Source organism: Gigantopelta aegis, chromosome 15, assembly GCF_016097555.1.
Source record: "Gigantopelta aegis isolate Gae_Host chromosome 15, Gae_host_genome, whole genome shotgun sequence".
Classification (NCBI taxonomy): Eukaryota; Metazoa; Mollusca; class Gastropoda; order Neomphalida; family Peltospiridae; genus Gigantopelta; species Gigantopelta aegis.
The window spans coordinates 35,512,359-35,537,335 of NC_054713.1; the positions used below are offsets into that span (position 1 = coordinate 35,512,359).

At 39.9% G+C, this 24,977-nt stretch overlaps 1 protein-coding gene across 2 annotated transcripts in view; it reads right to left on the reverse strand.

Moving 5' to 3' along the window:
• Positions 1-208: 208 nt before the first annotated feature.
• Positions 209-24,977, reverse strand: part of LOC121390039 — a 71,934-nt gene continuing 47,165 nt past the window's right edge. Inside the window, exons 2-4 of one of the 2 annotated variants that reach the window (XM_041521746.1) lie at positions 8,473-8,662; positions 7,511-7,579; positions 209-2,584 (exon numbers count right to left, since the gene is read on the reverse strand). In XM_041521746.1, coding sequence (XP_041377680.1) covers positions 273-2,584; positions 7,511-7,579; positions 8,473-8,662 — 2,571 coding nt within the window. In that variant the 3' untranslated portion in view covers positions 209-272. The remainder of the gene's footprint in view (positions 2,585-7,510; positions 7,580-8,472; positions 8,663-24,977) is intronic. The other variant, XM_041521747.1, reaches the window with a different exon arrangement.

The window sequence follows — 24,977 nt, forward strand, 5'->3', positions numbered from 1 at the left end:
GAAATAATCGAATGTGGTTTATATCCCCAAAACACATGCGCCGCATACAATCTATATGAGCTTTAAGAAGATTTGATTTTAATTAGATTCCATCACCGCAGCACTTAATTTAAATATACACTTTTCTTTTTCCATTCTATTATTACCCCACTTGTTCATATTCCGTTGAACAAAAAAAAAAAAAAAAGAGGTATACTGCTGGACGTTGAAGGCTAAAATAAATAATTTATTAACTATACAGTAACAGTTGCTAATACGGATCTGGTGTAACACTAGAAAAATGCTGTATGGACATCGGAATCGTTCGTCTGAGGGGAGAGGTTGTTCATCAAGGCGCTCTTGTTCTTTTGACCAATCACAGAAGAGGGTTCCTGGGTTTCCGAGGGATTCGATTTGTCGTTTGAAACCGAGGAGAAGTCTGAATCAAAGGACATGTCAGACATCTCGATGTCTTCCTCGGGCCAGGCGGAAAACCCGTTATAACTCACTTCCTTCCTTTCCGGAAGTTGGGAGCGCATGCGATCGTGCGACGATTTAGGGTCGGGTTGGAAAGGGTCATGATTGTGTTTGCTGTCGAGTTCGTGGCCGTTAGTGTCGGCACTGCTGTTTTCTACAAACGGGTTTCCACCACCCGTTCCGAAAGTACTCATACGGATGTTAGCATACGGATCTGCGTCCTGTTTATTTGTAATGAAATCATTGCTCTGGTCGTAGCTGTTGGTTACTATGGACACGGCATCCCCGCTGTCACCACGACTATCAGTTACTATGGATGCACCATGTCCGCTATGACCACAGTTATCAGTTGCTATGGAAACGCTTTCTGCGGTGCGAAAGCTGGTGCTTTCTTCAATATTACCTCGACTGTTCACTGAACTCTTTGCGGGGTTCTCCGTGTCCGTTAACAGACACCGATCCCCCGACTCCTCTGGGTACGACGAGTCGTAGAACATTCCAAAACGAGCCGCCTGGTCGTTGTAATACTGATAGCCGTCTCCCGCCCCGGAGTGTACTTGTCCCATCTCTTTCTCGTCCACAGATTCTGCAGATCCGTTCATTGGCAGAGTCTCTGTTGACTCCCGGACGGACGGACGTTCAGACGGCTGGTCGAAGTCGGCTCTGGACGAGGGCCTGCTGGACACGACTGCCTGAGTTTTGAAAATGGCGCTGAGCTCCTCGTCATCGCCAAACGGGCTCCTGTTATCGCCGACCGTCTCCTCCGGCTCCTCTTTGATGGATTCGAAACACAGACCCAGACTCGTGGAGTGTCCGTACGCGTAGTTGTACGCCAAGGCTGCCTCGAACCCTCGGTCCGTCTCTTCGTCGAACTGCGGTGGACTAGAAACACTGGACACACACTGCTCGGAACCGCCAGCCATCATCTCGAACACACTGCTTCCATTGGAGTCCTTTAAAGTGTCGGTGTCGGATTCTCCGATCAGAGGTTCGACCATTGCACTGAACGAACTGTCAAAGTCCTCGTCCATCCACGGAGGTCGCCGACCCTCGGTGTACGGTTCTATAGTCACAGAGCGATCGCTCGACTCGCTTCGCGGTTCCATGTTATTGTCCATGGTTTCGAAACTGCTGGTACTGCCGAACTCAGTCTTAATGTTATTCTCGTTGGTGCCACTGTCAACAAGTCCTCCTACAAATATGTCTTGTTCAGAAGCTACGTTAGCCTGACGGTTTAACGAATGGCTGTACACACCGTTGTGAAAAACATCGTCGTCTGCCTCGCAGCGTAAGGATTTCCCTTGTAGATCTCCCTCAACAACCTTTTCGTCGTCAGGTCCACTCTTTAGAGATTCGCTCAGAAGGACGCTGTGGAAGGCCTGCTCAATATCTTTAGACATGCTCGTGTCGGCCACGGCATTCGCGTCGTCAAGGAGATACTCGAAATCTTTGTCATCGTACTGGTTACAGACTCCCTCGCTCTCCTGGTGCTGAAGTTTCGGGGCCAGATCCACCAGGTGATCCGGGTGGTAGTCCGAGGACATGTAGTACAGAGAGAGGTCGCTCACTTTGTGGGAGTGCTTCTTTGGCGAATTCATTACCTTTTCAGGACTCGGTGGTAGATCTTCCGTATCGAAAGCCTCGTTCACGAAAATTGCTGGCAAATGTTTCCTCCTCATCTGTTCCTTCCATTCCAAACGAGCAGATGACGACCGCCTAAGATCTTGACCGCGAGAGGGTGTTCCGAGCGTAGACGAGGACTTGCTGGGGGTCGTCGAAGCAGACGTGGACCCGCGCGCGCCAGTTTTGCTATTATTAGAACTGCCGTCTGTGATGTAATGAACCTGACCAGAGCGCGTGTTGGTAATGACCGTCATTCCGTCGTCCAGGTCGGTGGTGAAGATTTCTGTAGCGCGGCCATTTTCCTTCACATTGTCGTAATGGTTGGGCGTGTGTGTCGTCGATCCGTGTCCGTTCATCCGGTGAGGTGTCCCATTGGTGACCGCCCGGCCTCGATTACCCACGTTGACTGTCTGTCGGCCATTAGCACGTGCGGTGATTTTCACCAGCGTCCCATCCTCGTCTCTCACTCTGCGGGTGTAGGACTGTAGAGTGCAGGCAGTGGCGTCTGGGAAAAAGCAGAACAATAAACCAATTTTAATAGTAATAATAATAATATACTATTACTAATACTATTACTAATACTAATATTAATACTATTACTATTACTAATACTAATATTAATACTTTTACTATTACCAATACTATTACTAATACTATTACAAATACTATTACTAATATTAATACTATTGCTAATATTATTACTAATATTAATACTAATACTATTACTAATACTAATATACTAATGCTAATGCTAATACTAATACTATAACTAATACTAATAATGATGATGATATTGGTGATTATGATGATCATTATGATGATGACGATAATGATGATGATATATAATTAATATTAGTAATGAAGATGGTGATGTAGTTATGGCAATGACAATGATAACAATTATAATAATTAAAAATAATAAATAAGGGAGATGATAATAGATAAGTATACTGACAATACTACTAACATAATCACATTTAACAATAAGTAAAACGTAGCTCAATAATATATTAAGAGGGGGAGTTTCACCTCTGTGAGAATAAGTCCCACACAATTAATGGACGATTTGATTATACTGACGAATAATAATACTAAATAATAATAATAATAATAATAATAATAATAATTACAACAATAATAGTCAAACCTGCTTAATCAGTCACATTTTTATAAAACAACCACCTGTCTTAATAGGCCACCGTATCACATTGTTACTAATATCCAGAGACATCTAATGAACAGGCACCAGTTTCAAGATTACCTGATTTTATAACACACTGAGTAGCAATTTAGAAAGTGCTGATCTATAGAATATATTGGATTAAGCAATGCGTTAGTTCAAAGAGTATTGGTTAACACAGGGTGCTAATTTAGACAAGTGTGCTGGTTCAAAGTGTGATGGGTTAGACAGTGCACGTGATGTGTAAAAACAAAACGCTCGCTTGATGCGTGGTCGGTCTAGGATCGATCCCCGTTGTGTGTGTGTGTGTGTGTGTGTGTGTGTGTGTGTGTCATTTGGGTTATTTTGAGTTCTAGCCAGTGCACCACGACTGGTATGTCACATGCCGTGGTATGTGTTATCCTGTCTGTGGGATAGTGCATATAAAAGATCCCTTGCTACTATTGGCGGGTTTCCTCTCTACGACTATATATCAGAATGACCAAATGTTCGACATCCAATGACCGATGATTGATCGATCAATGTGCTCTAGTGGTGTTGTTAAACAAAACAAACTTTAGCAATAAAACATTTCGGCCGAATTTGAAAAGTCTGTCTTACGCTTACAGGTTGCACACCGCCATTTAATTTCTATATTAGAAAATGGGACAATAACTACCTGCCCAATATCAATATAGGTTATAAAAATTACACCATACTACTTGCACACACATGTTTAGGACACAAAACTCTCTTGCGAAGTCAGAGGTTTTTTTGGCCCCCGCTATTAAAAAATCCTGGATCCGCGCTTGGTAACTATGAGCCCGAGTACTCTGACTGTAAGAATGCTAAACGGACATTCAGAGTACTCAGGCTGGGTAACTATATGTATGTATTTTTAATATAATGGTTAAACTCGTGCGTTTAGACAAAACGTCAGAATTTGTAAATTCCTCCCTTTGAAGGATCTACCCAAGTCGTTCAAACAGCATCAGTTTAATTTCCTATGGAAGAGGGGGTCCCCGCTAGACCCTCTCAAAATTGCCTGGATCTGCCCCTTGTTACGAAGCCAGTCTTTAAATGTGCATTTACTAAATTCCCCCAGTGTGTAATCTATAAATAGTGATCGTGTTTTTCCTGTCCGGAATGCAATTGTTTTGTAAACCTGCATATTTGACTTTTAAAGTGCCATTGTTTGTTTTCTATTGGAGAAAATATTTGAAGTAAACAGAGCCATCTATTTTTGCTAATATAAATATATCTGTAAGGGAAATGTGTTTTGTTTAACGACATCACTAGAGCACATTGATTTATTAATCATTGGGTATCCTATTGGATGTGAAACATTTGGTAATTTTGACCAAGTCTAAAAGAGGAAACCATATACACTTTTCCATTAGTAGCAGGAAATGTTTTATATACACCATCCCACAGACAGGATAGCACATACCACGGTTTTTGATATACCAGTCGTGGTGCACTGACTGGAACGAGAATATCTGTAAAGATAATATTTATCTTAATATACTAATACTGTTCAGGCATTTCAACAGTAACCAAAGTAAATAACCAAAGAAAATTAGTGAATAAATCTACATTAGTAAAAATTATCTATTTTTATCAAGTTAATTTACAAAGGTTTTGACGCCAATCGCTAGCATTCATAACAGCGAGCTTTGTTAGTGGTTACAAAATACAGTGAAACCTGATATAGCGACCACCTGTATTGAGCAGCCATCTGTGTTAAGAGGCCACAATTTTATTCTCCCAAATCATCTCAACATAATATTAGAAAATTACGTATTTTAAGCGGCCACCTGTCTTAAAAGGCCACTTTTTGATACTTCCCTTGGTGGTCGCTTATCACAGGTATGACTGTATGCAAGCAGACAAGCACGCGTTTTCTGTTGTGCGAGTGAAGTCAGGACGATTAAGATGGGCAGATTATACGCCGAAATTGACCGAAAATAGTTGACTCTAAACGTATTCGGAACAACTCGGCAAGTTTCGTATTCTCAGGACTGTAGCATAGCTCTGTTAAAGGGACATTCCTGAGTTTGCTGCAATTTTTAAGATGTTATCGACTAACAGAGACTTTTTAACGATTGTAATTACATATCAAATACATTTTTCTGCGTAAAATATTAGTGGCTGTATATTAAACGTGTTTCTGATCGTTGTAATATTTGTACTACGTTAAATTTCATTTTATTTTCTAAAATATAATTTTTTCGTACGTACGAAATTATTTGAAGACAAAATCCAGTTTGGGCTTCTTACAAATATTAAGACGACCAGAAGCACATTGAATATATAGACATTGATATTGTAAACAAGAAAATATATTTAATATATAAGTTTAGTCGTAGAACTATTTTATTAGTTGGAAACATCTTACAATGCAGCAAACTCAGGAATGTCCTTTTAACGTTAACCCAGTCATATCGACGTAAACTAATAAAAGCCATCTGTGCACTCCTAGTGCTAAACTTAAGTTGATATGGTTGTTAATTTTAATATTCGGAACAACTCGGCAAGTTTCGTATTCTCAGGACTGTAGCATAGCTCTGTTAACGTTAACCCAGTCATAACGACTTAAACTAATAAAAGACAGCTGTGCACTCCTAGTATGGTCGTTAAAGCCGCAGACCCTAGTTTCGGCCCGTGAAAATGGACATTAAGTTTAGTTAATCTACAAACCTGTAACATATTTGGATACGGTTATAACAGAAAGAAGCTAAAGTCTGTGGTGTTTAAACAGGGAAATACCGTCTAAAAATAACTAGAGCTTGTCTCGATAACCATTACTTCTAAGACGAACGTGCGTTTTTAGAATAATGAAAAATGCATTTAGGGGTATTACAAAAACATGGATGACCAGAACCACTTCCAGTATACGAAAAATGAATATTCTAAATAATAAAATGTAAGTACTTCTAATTTAAATGATCAAAAATGGCTTTAACAGTAAAAAAAAAACACAATACAAAAAAAACACACACAAAAAAACCCCAACAAAACAAAAACAAAAACGTCGTAGTGTATAAACACTAGGGTCTGCAACTTTAATTTTAACTTTCGGAACACCTCTGCAAATTTCGTATTCTCCTGTATCATAGCATGAAGCGGAGCATGCACTGTTTCATAATTACCGGCCTCGGTAGCGTCGTGGTTAGGCCATCGGTTTACAGGCTGGTAGGTACTGGGTTCGGATCCCAGTCGAAGCATGGGATTTTTAATCCAGATACCGACTCCAAACCCTGAGTGAGTGCTCCACAAGGCTCAATGAGTAGGTGTAAACCACTTGCACCGACCAGTGATCCATAACTGGTTCAACAAAGGCCATGGTTTGTGCTATCCTGCCTGTGGGAAGCGCAAATAAAAGATCCCTTGCTGCTAATCGGAAAGAGTAGCCCATGTAGTGGCGACAGCGGGTTTCTTCTCAAAATCTGTGTGGTCCTGACGCCATATAACCGTAAATAAAATGTGTTGAGTGCGTCGTTAAATAAAACATTTCGTTCTTTTGTTTCATAATTAAATCCACGTTAGGCCTACATATAGAAGTAGTACTATATCAAACAGTCTCTCGACTGAGTTTAAGTTCGGAATGACATTAAATTCGGCAGTTCAAGGGCGGACCCAGGAACTATTTATGGGTGGAGACTAAGGTCAAAAGAGCAGATGGACTAACTCCCTGAAAAATGTACTTCAATAAAAATTGTAATCAAATATTAAAAAAGGGGGTACGTTATTATTTTGTTATAGGGGACAGCTCCCCTCAGTCCCTTGAATCCGCCCTTGAAGTTATAATTCTAAATGTTAACTAGATGTTAACTAGAAGTCGTTACTTGTTATTCAAACCAGGTTATGATTCGTAACAATTCCAATAATGGTTCTCAGAACTTCACATAAATACCTCTTAATCAGGGCCGTAGCTAGGATTTTTTGTTGGGGGGGGGGGGGGGGGGGGGGAACTAAGTAGTTAATAGTCTAAAACTGCTTAAAAGGTTAAGAAGATAATTTTCTTTAATTTTCTATAATTGTTTTCGGATTTTTTTTCGGGAGGGGGAACCGCTACGGCCCTACTAATCTCGGTCAATTTCGGTGTGTATATTGCATGTTAGATACAGACATATGTCACGCGTGGTTCTGCGTTCCAGCACAGCAGTTGCATACATATATAATTGCACATAATGAATATTGCGTAGAAGAAACCACGTGTTGAAGCGTGAGATCAGTGAATGTACACACACAGGGTAATTAACCACTTACGTATAGACTGATCGAGTCTGGCGGGTGGCAGCGTGGGCCACAGAGTTTGACGAAATGACCTGATTTTCGCTGATAGCAAGAAAGAAAAATATTTGTAAAAATATATAATTACACAGACCCCTAGGAACGACAAAGTAGTGGGGGGGGGGGGGGGGGGGGGGGGCACATGCGTTTAGAGGGAGGAGCACGGCGAAAGCAAGTAGACATTGGGTGGGGGAGAGGAGGGACTGACTGAGATCGAGGACGCAAAGCAAGGTTTCTAGTGGGTTCGGGAGTACGCTATTCCGTATAATTTTGAAAACTATATGTCCTGAAATGCAATGTTTTTCTTTCTCTTTCAACAAAAAAAGAGAAAGAAACACGAAACTGTTGTATACATTATAAATATTGACAAAGAAAGGTCTTTCCCTAAGCGGAAAAACTTATTAAAATTGTTAAACAAAATCCGAAATATATTTATTGATAATTTAAAACAATTCTTAATTTTTTTTTTAACCCAGATACATATTGCATGCGAGTAGATGAACCCACCATCGAATTTAACGGCTACCAACTCATTACGTACACCAACATTCAACAACAATAAACAGGGGTAGGGAAATTAAAAAAGAGGGGGTGCGTAATTTTTAAAGATTTGAAAGAGGCGGGTTGGAATTGCTTAGAAAGCTAAATAGTGCAAGGTAAAATGGACCCTACATTTTTGGCCAAATACATCAAAAGTAAACCTATTCTACTATTTCGGTCGTTGTAAACGCCCATCACCCACTATTCTCTGCCATTTTACGGTCCTAATAACATTGGTTTCGCTCAGATCAAGGTCTAATAATGAAAACAAAGCGGATGGGAAAGTAAAATCCAATTTCTGTCAGATTGACCTTGAGCTTGAGGTCCAGGCCGACCAGACACCCTTTGGATGTGTCTGTCCTATCAAACTATCACAAATGATTCCCAAATTTGGCTACCTTCTTCCTCGGCCGCCGTGTCACGCACGATATAAACCTTCCACGTGTAGACGAGGGCATGTCTGTATCTCTTGGAAACCAGCCAAAGCGCGTGCGGCAACGTCAGCGTCTCCAGTAGCAACAGCCAGAGGACTGCCGCTTCAGACGACTTCCGGTTTGGCGTCTGGACAAGCTGCATAAATTGTATAATCTGTAAAGAGACAAATAAGAACATGTATGTAACAAGAGTGGAATAAAAAATGGTATACAGTGTTTATGATATTGTAAATGCCGACAGAATCTTCCAAAGAACACAGCCGTTGAATATGAACAGGGACTAGGTTTGCTTCACGCATGCAAATAACTTCGATTCTTTTTCAAGTCGTCACATTTGCTCCTGTATTTTCTATTCGAACATGGCTTGGGCGATTTTAAAAGTTAAAGTTTATTTTGTTTAACGACACCACTAGAGCACACTGATTATCAAACATCGGCTATAGGATGTCAACCATTTGGTAATTGTGTACACAAGGAAACCAGTAGCAGCACATTTGGTAATTCGGACATACATAGTCTTAGAAGAAATCCGCAACATTTTTATATGCACTTTCCCACAGACAGGGGCGGGACGTAGCCCAGTGGTAAAGCGTTCGCTTGTTGCGCGGTCGGTGTAGGATCGATCCCCGTCGGTGGACCCATTGGGCTATTTCTCGTTCCAGCCAGTGCTCCACAACTGGTATAACAAAGGCCGTGGTATATGCTATCCTGTCTGTGGAATGGTGCATATAAAAAAATCCCTTGCTGCTAATCGAAAAGAGTAGCCCATGAAGTGGCGACAGCGGGTTTCCTCTCTCAATATCTGTGTGGTCCTTTACCATATGTCCAACGCCATATAACCGTAAATAAAATGTGTTGAGTGCGTCGTTAAATAAAACATTTCCTTCCTTCCTTTCCCACAGACAGAACAACACATAGGCCTACCACGGTTTTTGATATACCAGTCGTGGTGCACTAGGTTTGGACGGTAAATTTTTAAAAATCAGATAATGGTTCCACTGAGGCGATTCGATCCTACTATGCAAACACCTCAGGCGAGTGTTCTACCGACTGAGCTAAATCCTGCACCATGTTGGATATAGGTACCAAATTACTGAGTTCAAAAATTATGGTCTGGACCATGTCCTATCGATGGCTTATCGACTGCCTTTCGATTCATCCTTTTTATTACAATATCCCATAATCCTAAGCAATGTCAGAAGTTCCGGTAGCTATGTCTGTTGTTCTGAGCAGTAGATATCAGTATAGGAGATTAATCCAGATAATGCACTTCACAAAGAAAGTAAAGATTTATATCAATATCTATATTTATCAACATATTCAGTGACTAATTATTAGTATATTGTGGAGTCTGCATCGGAAGTCGTCTTAGGCGCACTGCATTGTGGGCCATTGTAAACTGTATAGAATAGGTCTGGAGAGAACGAAGTAAAAGGGACACGCTCATCTTAACTCATTCACACATCACCATGGAAACCCCCAGAAGCTTTTAGCGGAATTATATATTGTTACTTATCAATATATATATAATTATATCAGTGTTGTGTCCAGGAGGTCGAGCGCTCGCGAACAAATTAACTGTGACATTCATTTAATGTTAGACGCAAATCCCAATCTAGCGAGCGATTACGAGCGGTCGCCCTCCTGAACTTGTCTCAGGTTTTGATTAGTATTCGAATAGCTTGACTTATGTATAAAATGCATAACATAATCTATAGTAGGAATGAAAACAAGAGCAGTCATCCCACACTGGGACTTCTGAGTGCATGACATTACAACTAATGATCAGTGCCGGATTTATAAGAGGGCAATTGCCCCTGCCCCCCAGACTAAGGAAAAAAAAGAAGAAAGAAGTGTTTTATTTAACGACGCACTCAACACATTTTAATTTACGGTTATATGGCGTCAGACATATGGTTAAGGACCACACAGATTTGGAGAGGAAACCCGCTGTCGCCACTACATGGGCTACTCTTCCGATTAGCAGCAAGGGATCTTTTATTTGCGATTCCCACAGGCAGGATAGCACAAACCATGGCCTTTGTTGAACCAGTTATGGATCACTGGTCGGTGCAAGTGGTTTACACCTACCCATTGAGCCTTGCGGAGCACTCACTCAGGGTTTGGAGTCGGTATCTGGATTAAAAATCCCATGCCTCGACTGGGATCCGAACCCAGTACCTACCAGCCTGTAGACCGATGGCCTGCCACGACGCCACCGAGGCTCCCAGACTAAGGACTTCCTTTATCAAAAAAAAAAAAAGTAACAATTATAAAATTAGTTCTTTTTTTTTTAATTTGTCATGTAATTTAATTTCTATGTTGAGGGCCCCCCGAACCTGAAGTGCCCCGGGCTCCTGCCCCTACCCCCCCCCCCCCGGTCTAAATCCGGCCCTGCTAATGATGATGACATTACAACTTGTCAAGTGCCCTTTTCTACGTTTCACCCCCTTCAAAGATAACTCCTGTATCCGCCCAAACAAAAAATACCAGCTATATTTGTGTAGAGGCAGTCGGGTGTGTGCATAAATAAAACTAAAGATTAATCTTGAAAAAAGAAGGCGGCAAGATAATTGTGGATGCGAGGTGGGCCAGGGACATTCTTCCATTACCCGTCTGAATCGTAAATGCATTTAGGACTATTCTGGGACATATGCTAGTATTTTAAATCTGTTTTTATATTATCATAATTATTTTTGTCATTTTAAATGCCCGGTCCCATCGTCCACTCCCATCCAAGATTCTACACTCTAAACATTGGCCAAATGTAACCACGGGAGCATGTGCCTGCACCTTAGCAAAGTTTTCCTCCGTTCATATTACTTTTAGTGCCAACCATCCCATTCATGTGTCACCCCCACACCCTCTTCACAGAATCCCATATTAGCTTGGGGTAGCAGTCTACCATATAGCATCTCACAGGGTCAGAGTTCGAAGTGCATCTAACTTTTAATAACACAGTTAATACTATCACTCCTACCATTGGTGATAAATGTGATAGTGTTTCTTGTCATAAAATGCTGCTTCATTCAGGCAAGTAAATTCCTGTAATTTAACTTGAACCATTGCCAATGTACTTGAAACATGTGCGAGATTCTACGAAAATAGGATGATATTTTTTTTTATGTGGAACTAGGATACGATAGTCAGTCAGAGATGCCTCCTGTTCTTTCGGAAACATCGAGCCTAACCCCCATAGTTTTCTTCTTTACTGTGCAAGCGAGGGGTGGTAGTATTTATATCCATTGTGTATATATTGACTGAAACGCTGTGCTTTAGCCACATATATGTTACTATTGTCGACTATAGCACTTGATTTGATGGTATAGAAACTCGATGTCCCTTCTCAATGAATAAATTAATTAATGTTTAACGACACCCCAGCACAAAAAATACATCGGCTATTGGGGTGTCAAACTATGGTAAATGCAAACACAATGTGATGATCAACATCAATATAAAAATTCAACAGTTAAGTCCCTTCTCATGAAATCAGAATGACAAAATTCTATAACAGAGTTCAAGAGATAATTGGGAACTGACACCACGATTATTGCATTTGTGTACAAGACAGAGTTCAAGAGATGTTTACACACAGCTGTACAAGCCTTGACCCATATTTTCGAAATTATCGTGGTCCTATGATAATATGGTGTGTTTCATACTGACGTCATAGCTTACGACGGTTTTACGATATCGTAGCGCTAAGACAGCTTGGAAAATGTGTAGTCTGCACTTTATTATAATGACAGTCAAAAACAGTAACCGCATCACCTGTTTGTGAAAGGTGAACATATCCTGCCTCCCCCTCACCCCACCCCCCACCCGACAGGTTTAAAGTGTAACATTCGATGAGTGGTGAGTAAAGACAACGGCAACGGTGATGACATGAACGCACAGAATGCAGGGCGGGTCAACAACGATAACACGTTGTTTTGTGATTACAATCTACATTGTAGTTGTGTGATAAAAGTAACAACCAATTGATCGGAATTTCAAACATTTCGTCAACGTCAACATTAGGCCCGTGGCCAATTACCTTCTGAAGTCTCGGATGAACGAAACTCTTAGGGGCATTGTAAAGTTAACTTTATTTTTTCGTTTAACGACACCATTAGAGGACATTGATTAAAGGGACAGACCCTAGTTTTAACCCGTGAAAATTAACGCTAAGTTTATTTAATCTACAAACCTGTAACACATTTGGATAAAGTTACAATTGAGTGAAACATGAGTCTGTGACTTTAAAATGGTGAAATACCTTCTAAAAATAGACCAAAACTCGAATCCACAAATGTTATTTCTCAGAAGCACGTGCGTTTTTAAAAATATGTGAAATGTATTTTGTGATATTAAAAACACTAGGATGATCAGAAACACTTCGAATGTACGGAAATGGATAATCTAAACAATAAAATCTAAGTAAAGTATGATTTAAGTTATCAAAAACGGTTATAATGATCAAAAATATGCGTTAGTGTTTAAAAACTAGGGTATGTCCCTTTAATTAATCTTCGGTACTGCATGTATGTAAAATATTCAATCATTCTGACATATTATAATCTTAGTTTAAAAACTTAAAGTTTATTTTGCTTAACGACATTAGTAGAGAAATTGATTAATTAATCATCGGCAGCTGGATGCATGGCAAACATTATTTATTTAACGACACAACTAGAGCACATTGGTTAATTAATCTTTGACTATTGGATGGATGTCAGACATTTGATAATTCTGACATATAGTCTTAGTTAACAAAATGTTACAATTTGATTTGTTTATAGACACAAATAGAACACATTGGTTAATTAGATGTATTGGATATATGTCAAATATCCGATCATTTTGAAATACAGTCTTAGTTCAACAAAAGTTAGTTTGTTTTGTTTAACTACACCACTATGGCACACTGACGTATTAATCATCGTCGATCCCCGTCGGTGGGCCCATTGGGCTATTTCTCGTTCAAGCCAGTGCACCACGACTGGTATATCAAAGGCCGTGGTATGTACTACCCTGTGTGTGGGATGGTGCATATAAAAGATCCCTTGCTGCTAACCGAAAAGAGTAGCCCATGAAGTGGCGACAGCGGGTTTCCTCTCTTAATATCTGTGTGGTCTTTAACCATATGTCTGACGCCATATAACCGTAAATAAAATGTGTTGAGTGCGTAGTTACGGTAAATAAAACAGTTTTTTCTTTCTTTTTATTGTTATGGCAACGTCATACAAATTGCGTGCGTGTGACGTCATTTGATATTGATTCTTATACGTTTTATAAGCACGGACCCTGCGCTCTCCAAAGAGAGTCAGCTACTTTTTCCATTTCATTAATTCATTTCATATCAACTTAGTTTCGTGCATATAACCAATTAAGGTTCAATCACGCTGTCCTGGGCACGCACCTCAGTTTTCTGGGATGTCCAGGACAGTGGGTTATTGGTTAGTTGTTAGTGGTTAGTGAGAGAGAAGAGGGTGTAGTGGTCTTACACTTACCCATTGAGTCGTTAAAACGGGCTCTGGGTGGGAACCGGTACCGGGCTGCGAACCCACTACTTACTAGCTTTATGTCCTATGGCTTAACCACTACGCCACCGAGGCCGGTCCTGCGATCAGTTAATCGATTCATTAATCATTGGCTATTGGATGTCAAACATTTGGTAATTTTTACATATGGTCTTAGAGAGGAAACCCGCTACATGTTTTCCATTACTAACAAGGGATCTTTTATATGCGACCAACCCACAGACAGGATAGCACATACCACGACCTTTGATATACCAATCGTGGTGCACTGGCTAGAACGAAATATAGCCCAATGGGTCCACTGACGGGGATTGATCCCAGATCGACCGCGCATCATGCGAGCGCTTTTACCACCCGCCCCTATCCTACGATCAGGAAGGAAGGAAATGTTTTATTTAACGACGCACTCAACACATTTTATTTACGGTTATATGGCGTCAAACATATGGCTAAGGACCACACAAATATTGAGAGAGGAAAGCCGCTGTCACCACTTCATAGGCTACTCTTTCCGATTAGCAGCAAGGGATCTTTTATATGCACCATCCCACAGACAGGATAGTACATACCACGGCCTTTGTTACACCAGTTGTGGAGCACTGGCTGGAACGAAAAATAGCCCAATGGGTCCACTGACGGGGATCGATCCCATACCGACCCTACGATCAGAGCACCTCAGGCAAATGCTCTAACGGCCGAGCTAGATCTAGTCAACTGAAATAATTTTATAATTTTAAATATTTAATGTAAATGCTGTTGGTAATTAATTAATTAATTAATTAATTAATGATCATTAATTCGTTATTTATTAGTACTTAATTAATTAGGAACTATTCGCCTAATTTAATTAAATAATTTAACAGACCTGACAATTAATTCTTGATTGGACGTATAATTAATTACAGGTGATCTGCATGAACACAACAACCAACATAAAAAAACATAAAACCACTAATAAACCGACGTGGTAGTGTAGGGGTTAATATAAGCCATCGCTAGGTACTGGGTTCCCATCCTGGTACCGGCTATCACCCAGAGCGAGCTATAACGGTCCAGAGAGCAGGTGAAAGGCCATTCACTACACCAACCGCTCTCTTTTTTAACCACTAACACCCTGTCCTGGACAGACAGCCCAGATAGCAGAGGCGTACGTCCAGGATAGCGTGATTAAACCTTAATTGGGTATAAGCATGAACAGAAATGAATGAAAGAAAGAAAGAAATGTTTTATTTAACGACGCACTCAACACATTTTATTTACGGTTATATGACGTCAGACATATGGTTAAGGACCACACAGATTTTGAGAGGAAACCCGCTGTCGCCACTTCATGGGCTACTCTTTCCGATTAGCAGCAAGGGATCTTTTATTTGAACTTCCCACAGGCAGGATAGCACAAACCATGGCCTTTGTTGAACCAGTTATGGATCACTGGTCGGTGCATGTGGGTTACACCTACCCATTGAGCCTTGCGGAGCACTCACTCAGGGTTTGGAGTCGGTATCTGGATTAAAAATCCCATGCCTCGACTGGGATCCGAACCCAGTACTACCAGCCTGTATCCGATGGCCTAACCACGACGCCACCGAGGCCGGTAGAAATGAATGAATGAATGAATAGGTGGTGTTCCTTGTCTTGTCTTGAGGTTGTCTCAACGACAGGCGTGCTTGAACAATTATTTTGATGGAAGCTTGCCAAGAAATTACCCATACCTAAACTCGGTTTAGTAGTGATTAAGCAATCGGTCTTAAGATTGGTGGGTACTGGGTTCGCATCCCATTACCGACTCCTGCTTAGAGCGAGTTTTAACGGCTTAAGTGTTAAGGTACTTTACCAACTTCTCTCTCGGCAGACAGCCCAGAATGCTGAGGTGTGTGTCCAGGACAGCGTACCGCTACTTTGACCTTGATACACGCATGAGAATCAAGTCAAGTAGGACATTACATACTGCAGCGGAGCTCGAAATTAAGGGCGTCGCCAACGCCAATTGCCGTAGCTGCAATAGGCATTGCCGTAGGTCAGGATCGTCACAGATGAGTGTGTTTTGCCACTGGATAAAAAATACTGCCGTCGGTTGAAGGAATTTTTCTTTTTTTTTGTTTGTTTATTTATTGCTTTAAAATTGCCAAAGGCAGGCTCATAGTTGCCGTAGGTGAGCATTTTATCGACGGCAAAAACCTTAAAAATTGCCGTAGACAAAAAGATTTCTTAAGTTCGACTCTGCCACACCATTTGATGGACAAGTCGTGGAGAACCGCTTTGAATGGGGAAAAACCCTCATTTATCGAGCCCCCCCCCCCCCCCCCCCCCCCCCCCCCCCAGCTCCGGCGAGTTTACTATCATTGAGCTGCGACCAGCCCCAACACATTGGAAATAACTACTGTAGCACAAAGCTAGACAATTCTATAAAATGAATATGAAGAATAAAATGTGTGCATCAGAGCAGGACGCGTCGATATTAGGTGGACATCGATAACAGACAGGGAGACAATCATCATGGTGAACACAGAACACCTGCTAGGCTCTTGAGGTAAATACCCTAGGCAGTTATAAAATATAAATAATTAACTATTTACAATGTAACATATTGCTGAATCACCGGTCATTACGTGTCACATAGATATATAGTTATGGTGAGAGACCTACAGAGAGAGAGAGAGAGAGAGAGAGAGAGAGAGAGAGAGAGAGAGAGAGAGAGAGAGAGAGAGAGAGAGAGAGAGAGAGAGAGAGAGAGAGGTGGGGGTGGGGGTAGGAAGGTACATACATACATACCCACCACACACACACACACATACCCACACACACACACACACACACACACACGCACACACACACAGTTGTATTTCAAGACATCTAGTCTTCAAAACTTTACGGGGGAGCATACCCCCGAAAAACCTAAAAACTTTGCTTTGTGTTCCCGATTTCAGTCCCCCCCCCCCCCCCCGCAATTGTCTACTTGCTTCTGCCGTGCGTGTGCGCGCGCGTGTGTGTGTGTGTGTGTTTGTGTGTGTGTGTGTGTGTGTGTGTTTGTTTGTATGTGTGTGTGTTTGTGTGTGTGCATGTGTACGTGTGTACGTGTACATGCACGTATACGTGTGTTGTGTATATGTATATGTATGTGTACGTGCATAAGTGTACGAGACAGGGGAGCCAAACCTAAAATTCGGGCAAAAAATTATATAGATATTCGGGAAAAATTTGCTAACCTGCGACCTTTTTACCATGTATTTCCATCATTCTACCCTCAAAATTCGTTGTAATTCACGAAAAAATGCGTAGTTAATCGTTTGCAACCCTATATAGCTGGGGCCTAATTCACAAAGGTCATAAGAGAATTAGGCTAATATGATTAAGTGATGTTTTTCAGATTCGGGCATTTTCGTTTAATTCCGGTAAAACCCATCCTGCCCCCACCCCCCTACAAAAATGGAAGCCCATACACCGATGTGTACGTGTTTGAGTACGTGTATGTAATTAATACATCTAGCTCGACGGCGCCATCTTTTAAAATTTGATTTATTATTCTGTTTTATGTGGGTGGTTCCCCTGACACAAGTGTGGAAAGAAATCTCATATTATGCCATTGCTTGAGGATCTTTAGTCAATCGGAGATCACTGAAGCTGCATCGAACACAGCGCAGTTGCTATTGGCAACACGCAAACAATCTAATCACAGCGTCACGGATGATTTGTAAACTTTCTGAAACAACAAATTAAAAACGCCGTCGGTGTAAGAGTTAAATCGGTCGAACACGAATTCGGAAATTTGATCCATTACTCTTTTAAAATAAAAACTGAAACGATAATAAATTATTGATATAAAAAAGAGAGAGAGAGAGACAGACGTTAAAAATGGCTTGAGGTCTTTTTGTTTCCTTTACAGTTCAGCTGTTCTGAATTCTTGATGAATTCAAGTTTACGCATGCCAATGATAATAGCTTTTTTTTAATATTACGAGCGCATTGCCATACGTTTCTTGAAGTGAAATAATTGTATACGTATAGCTAAACAAATGCGGTATTAATCTTGAGATAAAAGTAAAGTTTGTTTTATTTAACGACGCCACTAGAGCACATTGATTTTTTATCTTATCATCGGCTATTGGACGTCAAACATATGGTCATTCTGACACTGTTTTTTTTAGAGGAAACCCGCTGTCGCCACATAGGCTGCTCTGTTACGACAGGCAGCAAGGGATCTTTTATTTCCACTTCCCACAGGCAGGATAGCACAAACCATGGCCTTTGTTGTGACACTTTTTTTTTTAGAGGAAACCCGCTGTCGCCACATAGGCTGCTCTTTTACGATAGGCAGCAAGGGATCTTTTATTTGCGCTTCCCACAGGCAGGATATCACAAACCATGGCCTTTGTTGAACTAGTTATAGATCACTGGTCGGTGCAAGTGGTTTACACCTACCCACTGAGCCTTGCAGAGCACTCACTCAGGGTTTGGAGTCGGTATCTGGATTAAAAATCCCATACCTCGACAGGGATCCGAACCCAGTACCTACCAGCCTGTAGACCGATGGCCTAACCAAGATGCCATTGAGGCCGGTTTTACCACTAGGAGCACTCACTCAGGATTTGGAGTCGGTATCTGGATTAAAAAATGCCATGCCTCAACTGGGATCCGAACCCAGTGCCTACCAGCCTGTAGACCGATGGTCTAACCAAAACGCCACCGAGGCCGGTCATCTTAAGATAAGCAGAAGGCATCTTATTCAAAGATTGTAAACGGGACCGAATCCGGGATCTGGGTGGGGGATGGTGGAGGGTTGGTAGATGTGTATACCCTACACGACATCAAGGTCGCGCGTGATTTGTTTACAGCCTACGTAACATATGGTATATGGTATTCACTGCACCGTTTATTTTGAAACATATGGATTTTAAATACATTTATAAATACATTTATAGTCATACGCTTGGTTTACTAAACTGAAATACTGTTCTACTTAATATTAAGCATGTGCGGTACTGACGACTTACATCAGTAATAAAGCCTGGGAAAGGTATTAGTTTTATTCACAATTTGTATACTTCACGGTATTCAACGAGACCTCGCTTTAGGCCATATTTGTTAAGAGCCGCAATAATCCAGTAGGTCTGTGACCTTCAGCACCGCGAGATGTTTAAAACTTTTCTCTTTCCCTCCTTTCTTCTCTCTACATCCGTCTCTCTCTCTCTCTCTCTCTCTCTCTCTCTCTCTCTCTCTCTCTCTCTCTCTCTCTCTCTCGCTACACCCTCTACACACACACACACACTCTCTCTCTCTCTCTCTCTCTCTCTCTCTCTCTCTCTCTCTCTCTCTCTCTCTCTCTCTCTCTCTCTCTCTCTCTCTCTCTCTCTCTCTCTCATAGCTATATCTTTAGTTATAATAGACACTAAGTAACCGTAGTTTCAAACGTTAAATAAACATTTCCCCTTCCTTTCCAAATTAATTAAACGCCATTACTGCATACATACACATCAAATGGGCATCAGGCCTAAAGGAATGCGGTATACAATATTTTCAACTATTACAGTTGTTTTTGTTACCGATAACCCTTTTCTTACCGAATTTATTAAAGGTCGTTACTGTATACATCAAATTAAGGCAATGACGTGTATGTGTGCGTGTGTGTGTGTGTGTGTGTGAAACATAAATGGGTCGTACTGTGGGAACTAGAGGTCAGTATCTTTAATACTGCTGCACGTCAATAAGTGTACACGTAATAGCCATCGTTCCCATGCAACCACCCCTGTAATTTTGTAGCTTGATTAATTATATGGGGCGTTCTTAACGTGCCACTTCGTAGTTATGAGTTATGGTGTGAGAATCACTTTAAATCGAACCAATATTAGTTACACACTAAAAGACAGACAGCATCAGAAGCATGCAAAAAGGAAAGGCATGTTTGTTTAAAACTACGGCTAAAATTAATGTTATTTTGACACTTTATCAAGGAAGACAGAGACATACATATATGCAGAGAGAGAGAGAGAGAGAGAGAGAGAGAGAGAGAGAGAGAGAGAGAGAGAGAGAGAGAGAGAGAGAGAGAGAGAGAGAGAGAGAGAGAGAGAGAGAGATAGAGAGTAAACACACAAAGAGAAAGTAAGAGAGAGAGACAAAGTCAAAGAAATACACAGAGAGAAAGTAAGAGAGAGAGACACACAGAGACACAGAGACAGAGACAGAGAGACAGAGAGGTGAACTGATTACCTACCAGCCATCAGGAAAGGAAAGGAATGTATTTCGTTACTGATACCTCAGAACACTACATAACTCAGTCGGTAGAGCGTTCACCCGTGATGCTTGCATCGTAGGATCGAACAACCGCAATGGACCCTTTCTCTGACTGGGTATTGCCCACCATTCCATCCACTGCCCCACGACTGGTATACCACATGTCGTGGATGAGCTATCCTGTCTGCGGGAAACTGCATTTAAAAGATCCCTTGTTGCTAATGGAAAAAGGTGACGTGTTTCCTATACGTGTCAAAACTACCAAATTTTTGACATCCAATTGCCAATGATTAATAAAACAACATGCTCTAGTGATGTCGTTAAACAAAACAAACTTTAACTTTTAATAAAATATCTCTTGCTGCTAATGGGGAAAACGGTTGTGGGTTTCCTCCAAGGCTACGTGTGAAAATTACCATATGTTTGACATTCAGTTATTAATAAATCAATCTGCTCTAGTGGTGTCGTTAAACATAACAAACTTAACTTTTAATAAAGTTTCCCTTGCTTTTAATGGGAAAACGGTAGTCAAATGTCTGATATTCAATAGCCGATGATTAATAGATCAATGTGCTCTAGTAGTGTCGTTAAACAAACAAAACTTTAACTTTAATAAAATATCCCTTGCTTCTAATGAGAAAACAGTAGTGGCTTTTCTCGTAGAATACGTGTCAATAATTACAAAATGTTTGACATCCAACAGCCAATGATTAATAGATTAATGATTAATAGATCAATCTAGTTGTTAAACAAAACAAACTTCAACTTTTAAAAACTACGTTTCCTCTAAGACTACGTGCCAATAATTGCAAAATGTTTGACATCCAATAGCCAGTGATTAATAGATTAATGATTAATAGATCAATCTAGTTGTTAAACAAAACAAACTTCAACTTTTAAAAACTACGTTTCCTCTAAGACTACGTGCCAATAATTGCAAAATGTTTGACATCCAATAGCCAATGATTAATAGATTAATGATTAATAGATCAATCTAGTTGTTAAACAAAACAAACTTCAACTTTTAAAAACTACGTTTCCTCTAAGACTACGTGCCAATAATTGCAAAATGTTTGACATCCAATAGCCAATGATTAATAGATTAATGATTAATAGATCAATCTAGTTGTTAAACAAAACAAACTTCAACTTTTAAAAACTACGTTTCCTCTAAGACTACGTGCCAATAATTGCAAAATGTTTGACATCCAATAGCCAATGATTAATAAATCAATATGCTCTAGTTGTTAAAGGGACATTCCCGAGTTTATTGCATTGTAAGATGTTTCCGACTAATAAAATATTTCTAAGATGAAATTTACATATTAAATATATTTTCTTGTTTAGAATATCAATGTCTGTATATTCAATGTGTTTCTGGTACTTTTAATATTTGTAAGTAGTCGAAACTGGATTTTTGTCTTCAAATAATTTCGTACGTACGAAAAAAATACATATTTCAGGAAATAGAATGAAATTTAACCTAGTACAAATATTAGAACGATCAGAAACACGTTTAATATACAGCCACTAATATTTTATGCAGGAAAATATATTTGATATGTAATTACAATCGTTAAAAAGTCTCTATTAGTCGATAACATCTTTAAAATTGCAGCAAACTCAGGAATGTCCCTTTAAACAAAACCAACTTTAACTTTTTAAACTACGTTACGGTCACCGTGACCCGCTGATTAGAATAATAACAATTCTGCGCAACGCTCTTCTTTTGTATTGAGAAAACACGAAGCTAACAAAGAAGTATTGCAGTCAGTCACTATTTTTGTTGTTTAGAAATAACCGTAACGTCTTCGCGTTCTTTGTGGTTAATCGACGTTACGATAACTATTATAGTCCGGAAACACGGTAATAATGATTATATATTGACTTCACTACCCGATAACCATAAAAGAACCAACCTCCCTGTCGATATATAATTTAGACGTTTATGTTTGTGGTAATTGTTTCCCAGAGACTGGGATCTATAATATTGTAGCATATGTTGGAATGTCAACAAGTGCAAAAGAATGCGAAGCTGGGAATATGATTGATAAAAATCATTGTCACATTCAAAATTGTATGCATGCACAAGTAAAGTCCAAGGGATGTTTTGATAAGGTTGTGACTGCTCCAGTTAATCACTTAGCACAGGCGCGTGTGCATTCATTTAATTTATTTTTGACTTATTTTCGTGTTTATATCTAATTAAGGTTCAAGCACGCTGTCCTGGGGACACACTTCGGCTATCTGGGCTGTCTGTCCAGGACAGTGGATTAGTTGGTTAGTGGCTAGCGAGAGAGAAAAAGGTGTAGTGGCCTTACATCTGCCCACTGAGTAGTTAAGAACTCGCTTTGGGTTGGAGCCGGTACCGGGCTGCGAACTCTGTACCTACTAGCCTGTAGTCCCATGGCTTAACCATTACGCCACCGAAGCCGTGTGCAGGAATGTATGCTGGGTTAAGGGTCTAGACTGTGGCGAGCAAAATTATATGGGAGACGAGTCGTATTCTCGTGGAAAATATATTTTTTAAAAAAGAAGAAAATATGTTGAGCGGGGGTGGGGGTGGGTAGGTTCGACTTAAGAAGAATGCTGTGTGTTGAAAAACTGCCACTCACTATGATAATAGTGACGTATAAACGTTAAATATTTATTACAAGGTAAAAGAGGTGGAGTCAATATATCTTAATAGGTCCCTGTAACTTTAATTGGAAAAAAGGGTGGAGCTACAGAATATTAAAAGGCGCTTGTAACTGCCATTCATGTGCAGAAAGGATGGAGCTACAATGTAAATTAATTTACAGGTGCTTCTAACTCTAATTACTGGCAGAAGATATGTGCCAGTTTTAACCAGGCCTGGTTACTACTTGTGTCTACAAAGTATCAAGCAGGTGCTTGTAATTTTCAGTATTCTGTAGAAGGGGTGGAGTTACAATGAATTAATACAAGTTAATAGCTTTCATTACTGGGCAGAACGGGTGGATCTACAAAATATTAATAGGCGTTTGTAATTTTAAATTCCCTGTAGAAGGGGTGGAGCTTCAATGATTAATAGAGGCTAATAACTTTCATTGCTGGGCAGAAGGGGTGGGACTGTAACTCAATTTGACAGGTGATTGACACTTTTAGCATGGAATTGCAGAGACTGTATATATTTTAAACTTAATATATTCAAAAAGGGTTGGAACTAAAACTCATAGGCAGGTGTTTGTAATTGTCAATATGATAAAAGTAGGTGGAGCGAGAGGTCAAGGGGTGGAACTGCAGAGTACTGACAGGTGCTTGTAACTACTAATAATGTATGATTGGGCACTGACATGTTTTCGTACCTCCATAAATCTGTTAGGGGTGGTGTGAGAACATATTCATTGGTGAAACTGTTACTTTGATGACTGTAAGAGGGTTGAAAATACAAGGACTGACAAGCGTTTTTAACTTTTAACAGCACAAATGGGAGTGAAGCAAGAAACAATATGTACAGATGGTTTTAACATTGATCAAACTCTTCAACGTACGTCACATAGGTTAGTCTAATACGCGGACAAAAATAGGGTTTAAAGTGGTATACATTTGCGCTGAATATTTACGTAAGTCGTTGTTATTCAACAAACTAATAAGTCCTATCAAAGACACCGTATGATTAGATTATGCCTGTATTAAAACCTTGTCATTAAATATCTCATTATATTAAAGGGACATTCCTGAGTTTCATGCAATTTTTAAGATGTTATCGACTAATAGAAACTTTTTAACGATTGTAATTAAATATCAAATATATGTATCTGCATAAAATGTTAGTGGCTGTATATTAAACATGTTCCTGGCCGTTCTAATATTTGTACTAGGTTCAATTTCATTTTATTTCCTAAATTTTAATTTTTTTTCGTACGTACGAAATTATTTGAAGATAAAATCCAGTTTGGGCTTCTTACAAATATTAACACGACCAGAAATACATTGAATATACAGACCAGAAAATATATTTAATATGTAAGTTTAATCGTAGAAATATTTTATTAGTTGGAAACATCTTACAATGCAGCAAACTCAGGAATGTCCCTTTAAGAGAAACATCTTACAATGCAGCAAACTCAGGAATGTCCCTTTAAAACCATTCGAGTTATTCGAGTTGTGCGAGTGTACTCGCACTATTCCAAAATGTTGCACCGTAGTGTTTAAAACTACTAGTGCTTTCTCTCGTTCCAACAAGTATATCACAACTGGACAGAGGCCGTGGTATGTGCTGTTCTGTATGTGGGGAAGTGCATATAAAAGATCCCTTGCAGCTAATGGGAAAATGTAGCCGGTTTCCTCTAAATGACTACGAGTCACTTACCAAATGTTTGATATCCAATAACCGATGATTAAATAATCAATGTGCTCTAGTGGTGTCGTTGAACAAAACAAACTTTAACTTTAAAACTACTAGTGTATTCTTGAAACGATTTTAATACATTTATAAAAGTAGTGATACTGTGTATTTGATGTACCAATGATTTTTTTCCATTAATTATCGAAATTAATTAATATATACCAACAGTCTACATCATTAACATATAACTGTTGCAAAATTTCGAGAGTGCCGTGACAATTTACAATGGTGCGAAATGACCAGGGTACGAAATGACCAAGGTACGAAATGACTTTTTGCAATGGTACGAAATGACCAGGGTACGAAATGACCATGGTACGAAACAACCAAATTAGGTACGAAATGACT